Source organism: Crotalus tigris, unplaced genomic scaffold (genome assembly GCF_016545835.1).
Source record: "Crotalus tigris isolate CLP2741 ecotype Arizona unplaced genomic scaffold, ASM1654583v1 scf7180000019070.2622420, whole genome shotgun sequence".
In the NCBI taxonomy this organism is placed as follows: domain Eukaryota; kingdom Metazoa; phylum Chordata; class Lepidosauria; order Squamata; family Viperidae; genus Crotalus; species Crotalus tigris.
The window spans coordinates 1,015,624-1,034,533 of record NW_024097360.1 but is presented as its reverse complement, the minus strand read 5'-3'; the positions used below and the strand labels follow the sequence as shown (position 1 = coordinate 1,034,533).

Genomic DNA, 18,910 nt, shown 5'->3' with positions numbered 1-18,910 from the left:
CCGCCATTTTTTCCCCCTTTTCCTTAGCTGTGCTACTCCCTTTTATTCTATTGGCTTTTGAAAGCCAATAGAATAGACTCTCTTGAATAGAGTCTAAATCTATTGGCTTTCAAAAGCCAATAGGAATTTTCCAGGCTGTCTCTGCCCTGCTGAGCCCACCAAAAGTCCCATTCTGCAAACGGTGCTGCACCAGTTGAGTAGTCCTCGACTTACGACCGGTTGGGGGTCGCGGCATTAAAAAGGTTGAGAACCACTGCTCTAATAGATGCCTTCTGAACCAATATATTTCTTGACTGAGAATAGTCATTATACCGCATCTCTCACACTGACCCTCTAGTCCAGAATAACCCTTATATTCCTGTATTCCATATTTCAGGGGTAGGCAACCTTGGCTCTTTTATGACTCGTGGACTTCAACTCCCAGAATTCCTGAGCCAGCATGGCTGGCTCAGGAATTCTGGGAGTTGAAGTCCACGAGTCATAAAAGAGCCAAGATTGTCTTCTCCTGCCATAGCTACATGCATACGAAACAGATTTTGCAGGTAAAATCAACTACAACACAAAAAGAAACTGTTACAAATCGTCGTTTTGCTTCCTTTGTGGATGTCTTTGCTGTAGAAACTGCCCACATACCTATGTACAGGCTAGAGCTCATCAACTTTCTGAGCACAAAAATACTCCAGATAAGGTTAAAATATAGGATTCCACATTAGCCAAGCTAGCTTGAACTATTGGCATTTATATTAAGCTCTAGAGAGCCACAAATTTTTCCATGTTATACAACCTTTTTTCCTCCTCTGGAGCAGGAAGCAAATAGTGTTATTGGCATTTTATATTTCAGGAAACTAGTTTCCTTTCAGGTAACTGGATTCCTTTCAGCCTTGATTATGATTATGTTATTGCCTAGCATCTTTTTGCCCTTCATGTTTTTAATATAATGCATGATCAGTGCATGTTTATTCCACCCTCCTATTTGGCGTTCCCTCAGTGGGTTCAGCTGTAGTTCACAGAGTTGCCAAACTGTTTTTTGGCTGGGGAATCTGGAGAGCTGCATCTCCTGATGCATCTGGGAGGCCTTGAAAAGTGTTCTGACTGAAAATTTATATGGCTATCTTGCTTGTTGGGTGTAGGCCAAAGGCGCATTAACTGAAGTCACACTCTCTTCCCAAAATACACATCAAGCACATGTGATCTTTCTTTTTCATTTAATGATTTATGTATTTTGGTTTATCTTTTTTTTAAAAAATGTTCATATTTTAAGCTAGATTATCTACTAAAGACTTTTGTCATCCCCCCCCCCCCCGCTTTTTTTTGTTATAGTATCAGTTAATTTTTATTTATGTCAAACTAAAATCTCAAGATGGTTTTTTTAAAATTAAATTTCTGGAAATTAGAGAAATTCTTGCTGGCAGTATGTCTAGCATTTCTTTTTTCAGTACTTAAAGGTAAATGAATTTTCATTTGTTCTGAATTCTATTAGTGGCTTGTAATCAGCCCTTCACAATTTATTTTTGTCCTTGATTTGGCCAAAGTTCCTCTTAAATTAATTTCAGTGTGAGTTAAAGTGTTTCTGGTAAATTCAGTCTGATGCACAAATAAATGCTTTACCTGCAGTATAATACTCATAAAATATAGAACCAAAAGTTCTTATGATTGATTTCATACCCCAGATTTAAGGAATCTTGGTCAAAAAATTTCTCAGTTGTCTTTGATGTTGTTATAATGTCAGTCGAATTTTATGAAACATTTATTATCAGTTGTTGAAAAGATTAATAATGATTTTGCCTCAAAACGTTTCTGTGTCTGTGGATAATAATGAAGTGGAAATAACCACTTAATGAGATCTACCGCTCAGCAATGGGTCAGAAGATAGGACAAGTGATTGTCAATTAATATTAAAAAAGGAAATAAATACACCAAAAAGAGCCTATTTTGAATGGAGCTCAACATGTCTATGTAGTTTTCTTGGCAAGAACACAAAAGTGCCCCCCCAATGTCTTCTTGTCCCACCGTCTTTTTTGACTTCGCTATCTAACCTACAGCTCAGGTAGATCTGTTATATTGTGTCCAAAGGCTAGTTAGGTCCAGCTTAACTTTTTGAAATCAACCACGGCACACTGACTCTTGCCGGCATTGCTTTTGATCAGCCAGTCATCTTCACCATTGCAGCCTGTGGAATCACAGATATATGCTGGATCAGGGCATTTTGGAAAACAGCTTCGCTATATTCAGTTGTGAAGCTATGATTCTGAATTGTGGAAACTGATTTCTGATTTTCCTCTCCAGTTTGTAGTATATGTAATCTGTATGCATTTTTCTTAGAGAACAGTCAGTTACTAAGATAAATATACTTATAATATTTTCTTTTCAAATGACTGTTTAGGATTGTAACTAAGTTCAATATTGGATATCATATGTACATGGGAGAATTACATATATACAGAATATTCAGGTATTCTTCCTCAAATCACTTCTTGGCATCTTTACTGAAGTACTTCGTTTGGATGGGTTTCAATTTTCTTTGTAACACATGAGCATTTTTCCTTGCCTTTTGGACCAAAGAGTGTGGGGCAGTTGCTTTATGATCTTGTTAGATGTTGTAGAAATTGTCACATGAAGGTTATCAGTTGAACTGTTAAATTCAAAGAATTGGGCATTGTTCAACTGGTTTTGCTAAGATTATATGACTTTGATCACCAAAATTCATTATTGTTGGCATCCAAACTAACAATATGTGCTTCAGTTTTTGATTGCTAACAAGAGGCTTCAAACTCCTGATATTATTTTATAAGTTCCCATAAAGTTTCATCATCTTGATTCCATAGAGAAGAGATTCGGCAAGCATTTCATATCAGTGCTGCATTTATTGTCCTTCTGTGTCAGAGAATGTACTGATAATGACAGAGGTTTTATTGTGCTGTAGTTTCCCCATAATATTAAGAGAAAATGATGTCTACTTTTTAAAATTATTTTTAAAACTATAGTCAAGATGCTTTGTAAAATCTGGCTAATTTACCTTTTATTGTTATTGAAGTGAAGCTGTCTATACAATTAATATATTTCTGGTGTCCTTTGTAGCCTTGATAGCTACAAGATACTTAATTATGAACCATTGATTTCTATTTTGCATGTATGCTTCTTATTTTTGTTTAAAATGGTCAAGAATTGCAATTTAAAAAACACTGATTGAAAGTTTCATTAGGACACTGATTTGATTTTCATCATCTATGTGTCAGCAACAAATGCTATTCTCCCATGAGTGTCTTTGCTCCACAGATATAACACATAAAGTTCCTTTGCGCTATTAACTGTTGGAGGACCAGGGGGAAAATCACCCTTGAGGAAATACTATATTGTAGGGCAGAGATATAATATCCTTGGAGGTTTTCTTTCAAAATGATACCCAGTATTTCAATGTACTTTATATTAAATCCTCTAAGATTTTGCTTAGTCTTGGTGTTACACAAATATACAATAAGAGAAAAATAAGCCCAATATACTTTTTAGAGAAAGAAATCAAATAAGCCCCATCTTTTTCACTGGCAAAGAAAAGATTACATTATTAAATTTTGGTTTCATTTATAATTATGGGTTCTTACAATGCATATTTAAAGGGTATTGTAGCAAATGATTTTGAGTGCTTAAAATAAAATAATGGACAATCTGGGTTTGGAAAGTATCTAAAGCATAGGTAAAATTATCCTCAAGAATTTTGAGGAGTTGGCAGTTGCAGGAGGAGATAACAAGTTTTCAAAAGAGTGTTCTGCCTCTCTCATAATTGCACATCTTTGTTCCTGTATCTTGCTTTCAGAAGCAATTTGACATTAGAGGGTGAAAAGAGAGAACAGGGCTCTGAGATCACGTTAATTTCCTTTCCCTACCTTTACAAGTCTGAAATAGTTTTCATTATTGGACAAAGTCATGTTTGTATTGTGCTTCATCTCCAAGGAGTTCAGAACTTCTTTGCTTTTATTTTTCATCTATTCTAAAACATAATTTTCTGAAGGTCATGAGTGTTTGCTTAAGGTAATGTGCTACGACTACATTAATTTTCAGCAGACAAAAGCAAAGAAGTATTGAAAGAACTCCTCTTGATATTTTTAATTCAATGTTCCAATCACAGTTCACTTCCCAACCTTCTCGTAATCAAATAAGTAAAAGAAAGGATGCAGAGCAGGGAATGTTTAGGTATGTTTTCCAATTCCTTAAAATAGCTTTGGGTCAAATGACTAGGAAGGAAGTGCTGCCCTATTCTGTCTCATGGGAATGCATTGGGGAAATCTTTCTGGAAGGTTTTTATCTTCTGTCCTTTACCTGATCCAGCTAATTTCCAGTCTCAGCCTTTCTTTTGTTGGCTTTGACTACTATACCAAATTTGATCCCGTTCTCTCTTTGGTGAGGGGAATTATCCTGCTGATGGACAGCCAGATGGACCACAAGAGCCTTGAATGCTTTTGCATAATATGTTTCCAAAATTCCATTGAGTTGGATAGCATAACAAGATACGGACAGAATGCTGAACATGGTTTCAAGATGTTTCCCCCCCCCCCAGTTTTTTAATAATAGCACCACTCTGAGTCCCATTTCATTCTGCTTTTGAAGGTTATCCTATGAGGGGATAAAAGGCCAGAGATCTGAAATCCTTTGCAAAATTTGTTTCTACAAACTTTTAGATTGTAAATATTTTTTTTTAAAAGGTACTAAATTCTGCAGAGAAAGTGTAGTCTTTTAGAACTTGAAATAAAGGCTGCTAAATTTATTCAAATGAAAATTATGTTGTCTAGCAATACTTTTCAGCAATTTGCCAAGGCTAAACTGTTTTGTCTTTCCTTTTGTTGGTGTTTTTTTTCCTCTCCACATTGCAGCTTTTAATGAGATCACCAGTTCATATATTTTTCTTTAGCTGCCTCTGGCTATTGATGCTCTTCATATTTTCAGACTTATAACCCCAGGGTTTACTTCAAAATCTCTTGATTAATAGTATTAAATAGTATTTTGAATGTTTTCATTTTTATTCCTGAATGTTTGACATTTTCAGCTAAATATCTTAATGAAAGTCATGATGGTTTAATTCTCAATTCCATCACTTAAAATCAAACAGTTGATTAAAATGAGAGCTTATAAATATTTACTAAAATCAGTGTGATGGATATTTTCTTTGCTACCAGCCAGGCTTTTACCACCAGAATGAATTTTTAAAAAATGTTATTTTTTTCTAATAACAAAACCACATAGATGGTTATCATAAGCAAAGTACATCTTTCATTCTAAGGAGATCATGAATACTTTTAGAAAATTAAAAGGATTGGTACTGATTTAGAAATATGCCCATTGATCTGAAAAACAGGTAAATAAGGGTAATTAGTGTGTCTCCTGGATGCCAGAAATTATAGGCATCCTCAGTAATTAGCTTTCCGATAAATGAATGCTTTGTTCTTATCGCACCCTCCACAGAGCCTTTTGTGAGCATACCTATTATACAATCTCCACATTTCAAATGGTGGTTATTGCTAGTTAAGATACCATACAGCAGTGGTTCTCAACCTGTGGGTCGGGACCCCATTTGGGGTCAAACGACCATTTCACAGGGGTCGCCAAACAAGTCTGTCCGCCATTTTTCCCCCTTTTCTTTGGCCACGCCCCTGGCACCCAGTGATGTATAAGTGGTTGGGGGTCACCACAACATGGGGAACTATATTATGGGGTCACGGCATTAGAAAGGTTGAGAACCACTGCCTTACAGGCAAAATTCAGATTTTTTGGAGGCTTTGTCTGAATTTTCATGAATTGAGTATTTTCTCTAGGATTTACCGTAAATGCCGGTAAGACGACTTCCGCGAGCGCTGAAATCGGCGCCAAAGACGGGGGTCGTCTTATACGCCGAGTCGTCTTATACGCGGGAAATACTGGTAGTTTCCGGCGTATAAGACGACGTTCTAGGAATGCGGCCCGGCTATAAAGACGGGGGTCATCTTATACGCCGGGTCGCCTTGTATGCCGGCATTTATGGTACTATAAAGAACAAGTGGCAGTATGAATAGTCCTAATTGACCATGTATTGTAGTTCCTTATGAGCATTAAACATGGCAACAATTTTTTTTATTTGTTTTTTTTATTATTATCCAGGGTGGTCTACAGAATGGCAAAACCATATGAATTTAATTGGCAGAAGTCAGTGCCTTCCTTTCTACAGGATGGAGCTATTTTTGACAGATACGAAGAGGTAAGGAGCTTATACAGTATCTGGAAATACAGCTGGAAGCTCCATTCTGAGGGCAAATAATAGAAATCTGTTCCTGGTCATTATTGCTTCAGAGAGGAATATCAAACACCACCTTTTTATGAAAGTAGATGATGTGCAAGGTAGGGTCAAAAAAAGAGGGCTCATTCTGAGTTAAACCTAACTTAAGCATCCTGGCGGCCATGATAAAGAGAAGAAAAAGAACCAAAATAGAGCTGATCTCTTCCTCCAGAGTCCTGCTCACTAGGCAGAATTATAAATAATACTAATCCACATTATATCTCTCTCTATATAAAGATTCTGAATGATTGTTCCCCTTCAGCAAACGTGATAATGCTCTCACCACTCAAGTTGGTGAGTGCACATGTATTTAAATATGTTGTTTTTTGAATGGGCAGCAATTGAATTGCTACCTTTTTGCCATCTTTTAAAATTCCTCATTGAAAAATGCAGAGAAAGAAAAGAATGTCCACAGGCCATAGGGTAATGAAGGCCAGAAAACCATAGCTTTTATCCACATCCAGGGCAAAAAATATATAGCGTATAGGCAAGGGAGAGAATTCGGTGATTTGCATAAATGTAAAAGGATAAAAAGAGGTCATCCCAAGGAATGTGAGAGGGAACATACTGTATTGCATTTCAAAAGATTAAAATGCAGTATGTTGTTCTTTTATTTAACCATGGGATCAACATTCCTTTAAGCAACAGATAGTTTGTTTAACTGAATATAACAGTCTAGTATTGTTTGATACTTTAACATGCTTGACATAAACGGAATCTCAAGCATTTTATAGATGAGCTGAATGTTCTTTTTAACATGATAACTAAGTAAAAGGCTGAAATCCCAATAACCCTCTTTAGCAATATCTTACTCCATTTTCTTAGCTCTTGAAATTAAAAAAAAATGATTTTTAAACATTTAAGGCATGCTAAGATTGTTGCAAATCTCATTCCCAATAATTGTAGCATACAACAATAAAATCTAAGTAGCTTGCTGAATGATTTTTTTGCTTAGAAAAATATGCTTCAGTATTTACTTCCCCATCCCAAATGTAAAAATATCTAGCTGGCATTAGAAATATGCAGATAAACTTTTCCAACAGGATGCAGTGCTTTAATATAAATGCAAGAGATTATTTCCATGGCACAAACAAAACTTAATTTCTAGTTCCTATGCAGGAATCATAACAGACTGTTGCAGTGAATGGTAGACATGGATACACCTGGGTCCTTAAGTCAGTATAGAAATCTATTGGGTCCTAAGAATATTCCTTCATAGGTAAAAGCTGTAAACTTATTAGAGTGCTTCAAGATCACACCATTTAACTCTATTGAGTAACATTTCTACAAGACCACTTTGCTGCTTTGGTTATTCATTTAACATATTTTGTCTCTGATTTTTTTTTAAAAAAAGATGGATAATTTGGGTTTTAAATTCTTCCTTGCAGACCTGAATATTTTGGATTTCTCTTTCAACAGGAATCTTCTGTTTTTGAGCCAAGCTGCCTGTTTAAAGTTGATGAATTTGGCTTTTTTCTATCATGGAAAAGTGAAGGAAAGGTAAAATTTACAATGATCTCATGATTTTTTTTTTTTTTTTGCCTCCTCTAACAAGCATAAGGTACAATTCTAGTTGTTCTAGTGGGAGGCACTGTGTCCAAATATTAGGGCCTTAGATTATATTGCTAAATATAAAGATTTGCAAATCTTCTACTCTGTAATTTATTGAGACAGCTCCCATAATATCCTACTACTGTTACATTGCTGTAGGGAGATTATGAGAATTGAAACTGAACAACTAGAGAACACTAGGCTAGATAAAGCCCATAAGCACACTTATTAAAAATATAAAGATGAATAAATATTCCAAAGATTGTAATGTTAGTTTGAAGAGAAGAAAATAATTTTCTGCCAATAATTTAGTTCCATCCCATGTTTCTTTCCTTAATAGTGAAAAGGGGAGGAAAGGGAATCATATGTTTATGAATGGAAGGGTGTGTGTGTGTGTGTATACTTGCAAATCTTGTTCTATATTTTCTAGCCATTCTCTACTTGCCTCAGATTTGTATCTATATAGCAACAACTCATTTTTGTTCCCTTTGATCTAACAATTCAACATTGATTTCGTCCACATGTTGTATAGTTGGGTGCAGGAGGTTATGAGAGGGATGTGAATGAAGCAAATAGTTGCTGAATTTATTTTCTTTGGGGGTAATGATGTAACAGTCTGAAACCTTGGCCAGGTGTTACTGAACTCCACCATCTCACCATTAGCTCTGTGGAATAACGTTGCTGGAAGACCCTCTGAAGAGCAAAACATTCCCCACCTTTACACAGATGTCAGCCTTACCAGGTAGACCAGACAGGAAATAAGACCAAGTAAACTAATTCTGCCTTGTTGAAAGCAGAATGAACAGGACCTTTATAGCCCGATAACTTCAGGAGTATACCTCCTGGGCCTCTTGCTTTGCCCATTATGCAGCTGTGGGCTATGCTACCTCTTATCTGACTGCTCCTTAGGCAACATCTCTTCACCAGGTCTCCCAAAATCATTCCCACATATCATTACAGCAGGAGTGATTGCTATGTTGTGATCCTATGCACTCTCTTCCCCCCCCCCCAACAGATCTCATCCATCATGGCCAGGCATGATGGCATTTAGAATCTGACAAATTCTAGAGAGCACAGATTTCTCATGTCTGTTTTTACCGATATTAATATAATGTATACTGCCTGATATTAATTCAGATTGTGTGTATTTGAATGCTTAGCTGTTGTTGCATTTTTTTATTTCAAAATACATCACATTGGCTGCTTGGCATTTATAGTGTTCTTTTCTTTTCCAGGAAGGGCAAGTTTTAGAATGTTCCCTGATCAACAGTATTCGTTTTGGAGCAATACCAAAGGTATTTCTGTAGTTTTGTTTTAAAGTATTGTTTTAAACAATTACCATTGGCTTGAGGCCCAGGAATGGAAACTTTCTTCAGTTTCAAGAACTTCTGAAGTCTTTGTACCTTAAGGGACAATGACTTTTTAATTTTGAAAAACTGGGCTTTAGAAACTAACTTTTGGTGAGGATCAGATAATTTAGAAGTGTTTACCTACAAAGGATATATTACACCAGGGGTCTCCAAACTTGGCCGCTTTAAAACTTGTGGACTTCAACTCCCAGAATTTCTCAGCCAGCATGGCTAACTGAGGAATTCTGGGAATTGAAGTCCACAAGTCTTAAAGCAGCCAAGTTTGAAGACCCTGTATTACACCCATAGATGGGTTTTTCAGTGGCAAATTTTTAAGCATGTGCTGAAATTTTCCCATGTAAATCTGTGGCACTAAGAAGCTCTGTCCTGATGCTTAGATTATATCATAAACATTTACAAATAAAATCTAGACTTTAGATAAAGGCTTCTTGATTCAGAATACCTTCAGCCATTGATGGATATGATAAGGATGATAATAAGTATTTTAATATACTTTTGTTCTTTGGGATTCTGATTCTGATGAAGATGGTACCATCCAAATGGGTTTTCATGAATGAAATCAATAAACTGGAAGCTTTACATCAAAATGACAGTAGGTTTTGAGTAGGCTACCTAAAAATTTATCTTTTTCCTTAGCCCTGGCTTTTGTCTAGTCTGTTGTGGCCATAGGGTCAATGATTAATTTCACAGACTGATACTTTTTTATTCATGCTTCTCACATTCACGCTACTCCCCTGTCTGCAATGGGAGTATTGGCTAGTTTGGCTGGTGGTAGGAAGACACCACCTCCTGTGAATGTAAATTGGTATACATAAATTCATCCAAAGGCAGACAGATATAATATAGCCCATTTTTTATATTTTTTTATTGTGCCTTTATTATTTTTAAATAACTCAAGACAATGAACGTACCTAATATTTGTTCCTCCTCCTGATTTTCCCAATCACAACTCTGTAAGGTGATTGGGGCTGAGAGGGAGTGACTGGATCAAAGTCACCCAACCAACTTTCATGCCTAAGGTGGGACTAGAACTCACAGTCTCCTGGTTTCTAGGCCAGCACCTTCACCACTACATCATACTTCTAAGAATTTAACCTAAATCCTGTAATGATTAGTTGGTTGGGGTGATGAAATTTTCCTGTAAATACAAAATGGTTTGTGAAAGGTAAATTTAATGTTACTTGAAAATCAACAATGCCCCAGACAAAAAATTGCTCTCTGAAGCAGTCCTTCCCACCCACCACCCACCCCCATTTCATTTGCTCAAGCAAACTAGAGTGGAAATAAAACTTTACTTGAATGCTAAATATGAAGCAAGTGCCTCCAGAATGGGCTTTTTAAGTCAGTCTTGTGTAAGTCCTTTATACGGACTTATTTAAAAGAGGTCCCATGATCTGAAAGAGACTTTTGAATAAGCAATGGAAGCCACTGATGTATTCCTAAGATATTTTCCCCAGCTTGGTGTCTCTTAGATATTTTGGGACTATATGCTGTCTGTGGAAATTCTGAGAGTTGTAGCATATCTGGAAGGGGCCAGTTGGGGAAGAGTATCCTAAGGTACACTTTTTTTCTCCCCAATAACTATTATCGGAGTATTTCATTTGGGTAAGGTCACTGCACTCAGAACCCAAGAATTCTTGTTACTACTTCATAGGCAGAATGTTAAATAAACCACTAACGTGAATATGATCTGTGTATACTATTATCAGCTCCCTAAGTAGAAAATGAAATACTTCTAAACATATGCTTGGAATAATGACAAGAATATAAAGAAGGTAAATATGAATAAGAAATGCTTATGGGTGAAAATGAGTGATATGTTTTTGTTTTGTTTTTTTAATCCATGGTGTTTTTTTCAAGCAATTAATTTTGTTCAACAGGATCCAAAAATATTAGCTGCTCTTGAGGCTGTCAGTAAAGCAGAAAATGAACTTGAAGGGCGAATAATTTGTGTCTGTAGTGGCACTGATCTGGTGAACATCAACTTCACATACATTGTAGCAGAAAGCACTGAAGACGCTAAGGTACTGCCGCTAAACATAACTTTGCTGTTTTGTGGCATTATTGTTCCATGTAAATCCCTATTATTCTTTAAGAAGGTTGGCAAATATTAATCTAAACCCAGATCTTTTGACATCCGTGGCAAAAATGAGCTAATCCCTCAACTGAATTGGTGTACTGGTTTTCAAATTATTTGGGTGTTTCTTCTGTATGGGAAAAATGTTAGCGCGACAATTAGGAAGTGTGTTGATGTGTGATAAGCAATTACACTGCAGTGAGAGATCTCATCTGTAACCCTTCGAACTAGAAGTGATGAGGACTGACTTCAAATTTATACGCAAGATCATAATCTGCACTTTTTCCTAAAAAAATATTGTCTTTAATGGTGGGAAGGGCTGTACAGTAAGGAAGGATGAACTGTCTGGTATTTGATTAATGGAAGTAACAAAACAAAATTCAGCCACTATATTGCAAGTTTAGGGGCCTTGAAAATGTGTGTTTGTGTCTATGTCTCTGTGTATTCCCTGCAAACTGCTTATCCATGCTACAGAGGTATTTGCTGACTGGCAGAGCAATTTTTACAATTGCCATTTTCCTTCTTCATTTATGAAAAAGGGGAAGTCAGATATTTCAGAAACATGTCTGGGGTGGATCAGGAGATACTCTAATTTTATTAGATCCCAAAGCACTTTCCCCAGAACTGCTCTAGTATTAGAAGAAACACTATGGCTGCTCTGCATGAAGTGGAAAGATTATATTTTCAAGAAGATGCTACTTCAGGGACCATTGAGTAAGTGCAGATAATCTGCCAGAAGAAAGAGAAGCTTAATTTAATATCCATGATAATTTAATAGCATTTTAAACCAAAGAAGCTTTTACAAAACAATGATTAACATTTAATACACAGTATTACATTTTCTTATTTAATACAAACAAGAAGATAAGAATATATTGTTATCAAGAATTTATTTATCGACTTTAAGGTATAGCAAGTGTTGTTTATTATAAAGAGCTCCAGTTTTTGTTTTTTTTTAAAGGATAGCTGCATAGTAGTGTTGTTTTCCAGTATTCCGGTATTTGAGGGGCTGCCACAAAGAAGAGGGGGTCAACTTATTTTCCAAAGCACCAGAGGGAGGGACAAGAAGCAATGGATGGAAACCAATAAAGAGAGAAGCAACCTGGAATTAAAGAGAAACTTCCTAACAGTGTGGACAATTAACCAGTGGAACAGCTTGCCTCCAGAAGTTGTGGGTGCTTCATCACTAGAGGTCTTTAAGAGACTGGACAGCCACTTGTCTGAAATGGTATATAGTCTCCTACTTGAGCAGGGGGTTGGACTAGAAGACCTCCAAGTCCCTTCCAGCTCTGTTTTCATTGATCTTTATATGTAAAAAATAATATTTTGTAACAGATTGAGAAGCATGTGGTCCTTCAGATGTTGTTGGATTACAATTTATCCAGTATAAATTTCCCAATAATAAAACAAGGATTTTAGACAATAGCATTTATGCAGAAATGTAAGAATTGCATAATTCAAAGATAAGCGTTGAATATTAAACTCGATTTGAAAAACCTGGCAGTTCCTAAATTCTGCCTGAGGGTTTATTTCCTTATAGAACAGAGAATAAAGGCAAATGCAAAAGCAGAGCCTGTCCTTGCAGAGGTTCTTCCAGTAAAGAAATAGCCTTCTGTGGCCTTGATTTGAAATAGGTTTTAGGATAGTGAGTTAATGAATTTTAAAGATTCAGGTACTCGTACATCCTGTGAAACAATTAAAGTCTTTAACTAAACTCTGTGTGGGACAAATGGTAGTCAAGCTGAGAATGTGGGTATAAAGTAACATTCTTCTCTCTACCTGATACACAGAGTTTCTGTTTCTGATAGGCTCTTCTTACATATTTTTAGCTACATGTGTTCCAGAATACTAGGGTGTCCTTTTGTCATATTGACTATGTAAATCACTCCCTCTGTTTCCTTGCTTTATGTCTCGTATTCTGCTCTCTTAGACTTTTGAGGAATCATATTAATTTGAAATTGTATTTTCACATTCATGTGTTTTTTCCAAATATGTGATACCAGCTTTAACATTACCCATCATGTTAGATCGAGAAGGCTTTGGGCAATCATTCTGCATTGGTGGGAATTATTTGTCAGAGTATATTTCTGTACAGAAAGTACAGAAAGCATCCAAAATACCGATGCACACCTATGACACCATTCACAGGATTGAAACTGAAGTGCTTTTAAATATGCTTGGTGAATAAACTTTTTTTTTATATAGGTCAGTAAGTAAGAAAAGGATTCTGTCCCTGGAAACTCAGATTACCATTTGGAAAGAGGAGGTGACATACTTAGAACAAAGGAGTGGATAATTTTTTTAAAAAAAAGATAATGTAAGGAAAAAGGTTGCCAAAGTAGACAATTGTTGCAGTCCTACTAGAAAATATATCTTCATATATATCCAGCAGCTGTGGAGAAATTTATGACTATAAATGTTTTTGAGTTAGATTGTTTATCCTCCAAATTCACTGTTGCTGAACAAAGGTTGTTTATAACCTGAGAAAATAAAGTAAAAATTTATAGGACTAGAGCACAGCTAAATGCCACATTTGCTTGGGTCTAGATGATTATTAATCGTCAGTGATTAACTCTTTTGGGAGTGATAATCATTTGTTTTCTTTATAAGACAAGCACAAGTAATAAACTTAATGGTAGTAGATACAAGATACACTGAAGAAAAGATTTTCAAAACTGTGAAATCAGAATGCTGTGGATAGGAAGTGAGAAGGTAAAAAACTGAAGTTGTAATGTAATGTCTTGTCCCAATTATATCTTCCCATCCCTACCTGGTCAGGCAAGGAGGGTATGTTGTGGATCCCACAGGTGAAAGAATTTTTACTGATGGATTTCAAAGGTGCTTTTTTTCAAAAGGCAACTGGACTGTTTTGTGTTATTGTTTTTTGAGGAAGAAAAGAAGTTTTGCTTCTCCTCCAAGAAGCTTCATCAGTTGTGATGGAGGGGGGATGGAAGGATAGTTCTGACAGCATTGGGGGATGATGGTGGAAGGGTTGTATTTCTTTCCAGTTATCTGGCCATTAGCACTCTCTCTGAGAGCCGGTGAGACCATTTGGGGGGTTTAATCTGTGCCCTCAGGATCACTTGAATCAGAGTGCAAATGGGTGTGGAATACCTCTTGGAACTGCTGAAAGGATTGCATTGACTGGTGGCATCCAGGAAGAGACCCTTCTTTGCCATTACCCCCACCTTCTCTAACACCTTAACTCCAGAGATAAAGCAACCCCCTCCCTTTTTTCTGGCCTTCCAAAAGAACTGATTCTACTATTTGGCATGGAGGCCAAAAAGTGATATGTGATATATGTGGTGGTTGGTTTTGTGAGGGTGTTCTCTTCCCCTTGTTAACTTTTTAACTGCTGTATCGCTACCTTTTAAATTTTGTTTTTAACTTTGTCCTTATCTTATACTTTTATACTATATGTATATTTTTTATTGTAAGCCTTCTGGGGGTCACTTAGCTGAGACAGGTGATATAGAAATATAATAAACGAATAACAGTAAGTGGCTGCCCCTATTTGTGATGCACTTCATAATACTTTTATGAAGAAAAAATTGTATTTATCTATAAAACAGATGTATATTTGTTTGAACTGTGTAACATTTCTGCAGTTCATATAGAAGGTAATCAACTGGAAGGAAACAGTTTTGTTTACAGTCTGAGGTGAGGTGGGATGGAGTCAAATTCTGGTTTATATCGCCAGATGATGCCATTAATTATGCCATAAATGTGTAAAGTCATTGGGTAAGGTGTGTATGTAAGCTTGGAGAGATCTTATTTTGGATTATTAGATAGCCAAAGATTGTACTCTGTGGTATTTATAGGTTATGGCATGAAATGTGTGTGGCTGGAGAAGTCCTTGCAGAAAGGGTAGGATAATATTAAAATGGGATTATAATTATTACTCTCTTTGCTCACCTTTTTAGACATTCTGTGCATTTGGAGCTTGTTCATGGGGGACATCAGTTTTTATATATTATTAATTTTGGAAAGAGATATAGAGTATAAGGTCACTACAATAATGGTAGATACTAAATTGATTGATACAAAATTATGGATTCAGAATTCCTTACTTGTTCATGTGCCACTTCTGTAAGGTCCAGATCTCCACAATTTCTCTTCTTAAAATCAAGAAGGTTGCAATATTATCTTACAGAAATATCAACATGTATTTTTCTTCCCCAATTTCTGGTCCATTCTGCAACTGTATTATATTCTGAACCTCTGCTGACGCCTAGTGGTGCAACTGTAGAAGAAATTTAAATCTTTCATTTTTAAAACGTGAAAGGCTATTTGTTTTTACTTTGTTTTAGATAGATAGATAACCTTTATTGTCATTGTTTTACTGTGGGCACAATGACACACATTAAAAATGAAATTTAGTTCCTTGCTCTGAAAGTGTACACATACATAACACACATTTAAATATAATATAAACAACATATGTATAAACCTACACCCTTACATATAAGTAACACATAAATATTAATCACTGTCCATCTTGATTACATATACATTTTAATACATTTTAATCTTTCATATGCTGCAAAAAGCCCTAGCTTTTCATAATGGGAGATTATTTTCACAATTTTGTATTTGTACTTCAAATATATGAATTCAGTATAATGATTTAAAGAAGAGAAGCTATCTGAATAAAACAAGCTTTTTTCAATAGGAGAAGGCTGGAGAAAGAGAATTGTTATCTTATTTGACTGAATAGAAATTAGGGTTTAAATACTAGTTTGTAAATATTTATTAGTTAAGATAGTTAGCTCTGAATGCCATCAAACATCTGGGAGGGGGGAAATTATTAGATATTAGATACAGCAAAAATTGTGCCAAATGCCTACTGATAAAACTGTCATTGATCTTTTGCCCATACAGGTAGTCCTCAATTTATGACCACAGTTGGGGCCAGAATTTCAGTCACTAAATGATGCAGTTGTTAGTCATCATGACTGAACTGATTTGATGTCCACTTTTACTGCAGATGTTAAGCAAATCATATGGTTTTCAAATGAATCTGGCTTTCCCAATTGATGTTCCATGTCAGAAACTGGCTGATCTTGCAAACTGCTATCACATGATCACAGGATTCTGCAGTTGGTAGTGAATGCAAACTGGTTGCCAAATGCCTGAGTTATTACCACATGATCTTGAGGATAGTGTAATGGTCGTAACTTTGAGGACAGGTCAGAAATCGCTTTTTTTGAGACTGTTGTTAAACTGCATAAGTGGAAGACTACCTGCAGATGATTGAGAATGTGGTCCAAGGAACTCTTCATAAAAATGAGCTATTTGTGCATCAAAAATGATTTATAATTTTAGATGTATCCAAAGTTTGGAGTGGAGAAACCAGTCATTCTTTCTTCTCTCCCTTTCTTCCTTGGTAACTGGATTACCAACTTTATTAATTATGTTACATCTATTCTAATTATACCTTGCTTATACCAGTTTAATTTTATACCAACCTGGAAAGGCTCTGTGTTCATAGCGTACCTTTGGTTGCTACTAAATTCAGTTGGAGGTATATGCACTTCTGATTCACAGTGTACAAAATTTGAAAGAATGGGTATAGCGTTTGTAGATAGTATCCAAACAGTAACTACAATTTGCTCAATAAAAGACTTTTAAGTAAATCAGAAAAACTTTTATACAGGTAAAAAGGGGAAGGGAGCACTATTTTATAGAGATGAAAAATAAAGGAAAGGAGCCGTATATAACAGAATATTCCTTTACAATTGTCTTCAGTTCAGCTAATAGTACCATAAATAAATTTGCTTAATTATGTACAAAAGGTATCAAAACAGGTGAAGGAAGTACTTGGGTATTTTAATGGATTATTAATGAAAAGATTAATAAAACAATTAGTTTTGTTGATTGTAAGAAGCAATACTTTAGCTATAGCATATTTTGTTTTTCAAAAGAATAAAGAAAACTCCATCAAATCTCTATTTATTTATTAGATTTTTATCCTGATTTATTTCTTTATAAGAAACCCCAGGTGGAAAATATATTTAATTTTCCTTCTTCCTCCTATTTTCCCCACAAGAACAACCCTTTGAGGTGGGTTGGGCTGAAAGAGAGTGACTAGCTTGAAGTCACCCAACCCAGCGTTCATGGATGAGGCAAGGCTAGAACTCACAGTCCCCTGGTTTCAAGGCCAGCATTTTAACCACTGGATTTTTTTCCCTTGTTGAGGCATCACAGTTGTAATATTTATTCTAAATGTGATAATTGTTCTGGGAAACATGACCGGGAACATTGTGAACTCCCTGAAGTAAGTCATATCCCCCTTCCCAATCATTTTCCTTTCTGCGGCCTGGGGAGAAACCTGTTATGTGGGATATGTGTGTGTTGTGGGATGATTGTGTATTGTTTGATGTGCATTGAATACTTGAAAAAAATCTTCCAAGTAAGTCTAGAGTTGCTATTACAAGCACTACTAATTATTCTAACATGTTACTCAAAGATGTTTCTGTAGTTTAAAAAAATGCTTTTGAATTTGGTTGGTGGACTAGTCACTATGATCTCTATATTTGTTTTATCTTTTTGTCTTTCAGCAATGGGTTGATGGACTCAGATCAGTTATGGGTAACTTCAGAGCCAACAATGTCTGTCCCACGACATGCCTCAAGAAACAGTAAGCTTCCCCACCTCCCTCACCTCATCAATTACAATTTTGTCCCTTCTGCATGTTCCTTGACTTGCGTTTAGAAAAAACTCACTTTCCTTATTTGGCACAACAAGAAATAAATATCTGGATAAGCTGCAGAAGACATTTCCCAACAATTCAAACATCCATGAGAAATATGGTATTAAATTATTCTTTACATTTTTTTCCACAGATAAAATATGTTCCCAAAGTCAAACACGCGTTCAGCTGTTGAGGGTGTTTAGTGCTGGATTTTATGATCTGTTGAGAGAGGCAGTTGTAATTATTAGCCTGAACTTTTCTTTGTTCTGGAGGGAGAACTGCTGCCCACTTACATATAAATGTTTTTATTTCTTATGGATCCAGAGCTGAATTATTCTTTTCTTGATGAGATTTCCCATAGAATATTCTGAAACATTAGGAAAATGCAACTGAGACCAAATAATTTAGTGTAATCTTCCTACCCTGCTCAGATTATCATGAAGTATATTTATACGCTCTCCACTTTGTAAACCCTCTTTTCCATTTCTTCAAAAGGAATTCTAAAAGATTTAGCAGCAACAAGTTTGAAAAAGTTCTTCTAGTCCTTCCCACGTTGCTTAAATGGTATTTCCCCTCAGAAACTGTTGTTGCTGAGGGGAAATAGAAGGTACAATTCCTTAATGTCTATGGAAATTCTCAGTTATCCAGGTCATGGTTGTCCCAAAGGTATTTTTTTCAAAAAGCAACTGGACATTTCTTTGTTTTTTTTTCCTTGAAGATGGTTCACTTCTCATCCAGAACTAAAGAAGCTTCTTGGATGAGAAAACAAAACAAAACAATTGTCTTTTGAAAAAGCACCTTTGGGAGTACGAGTCCTCAGGATACATAAGAGTCTTAAAAAGACATTTAGAGAAGAAGCATCTGAGAAGAAGATTCAAGAACCTCTTTACTCACTCTTTCAGCCCTCTGTTCACTCT

General features: G+C 35.9%; 1 protein-coding gene across 13 annotated transcripts in view; it reads left to right on the top strand.

The window, feature by feature from the left end:
• The window catches only part of PLCB4 (phospholipase C beta 4), a 195,962-nt gene that overhangs the window by 104,093 nt on the left and 72,959 nt on the right, over nt 1-18,910 (top strand). For 9 of the 13 annotated variants that reach the window (XR_005558646.1, XR_005558647.1, XM_039359416.1 and 6 more), the window contains 5 exons: nt 6,127-6,223; nt 7,721-7,801; nt 9,088-9,147; nt 11,103-11,246; nt 17,860-17,939. Coding sequence is in view for 11 of the 13 variants with exons in the window: in XM_039359416.1 (XP_039215350.1) it covers nt 6,140-6,223; nt 7,721-7,801; nt 9,088-9,147; nt 11,103-11,246; nt 17,860-17,939 (449 nt within the window). In the remaining 2 variants the exon portion in view is untranslated. Of the gene's footprint in view, nt 1-6,126; nt 6,224-7,720; nt 7,802-9,087; nt 9,148-11,102; nt 11,247-17,859; nt 17,940-18,910 lie in introns of those variants that run through there. The other 4 variants (XM_039359419.1, XM_039359417.1, XM_039359418.1 and 1 more) reach the window with 1 other exon arrangement.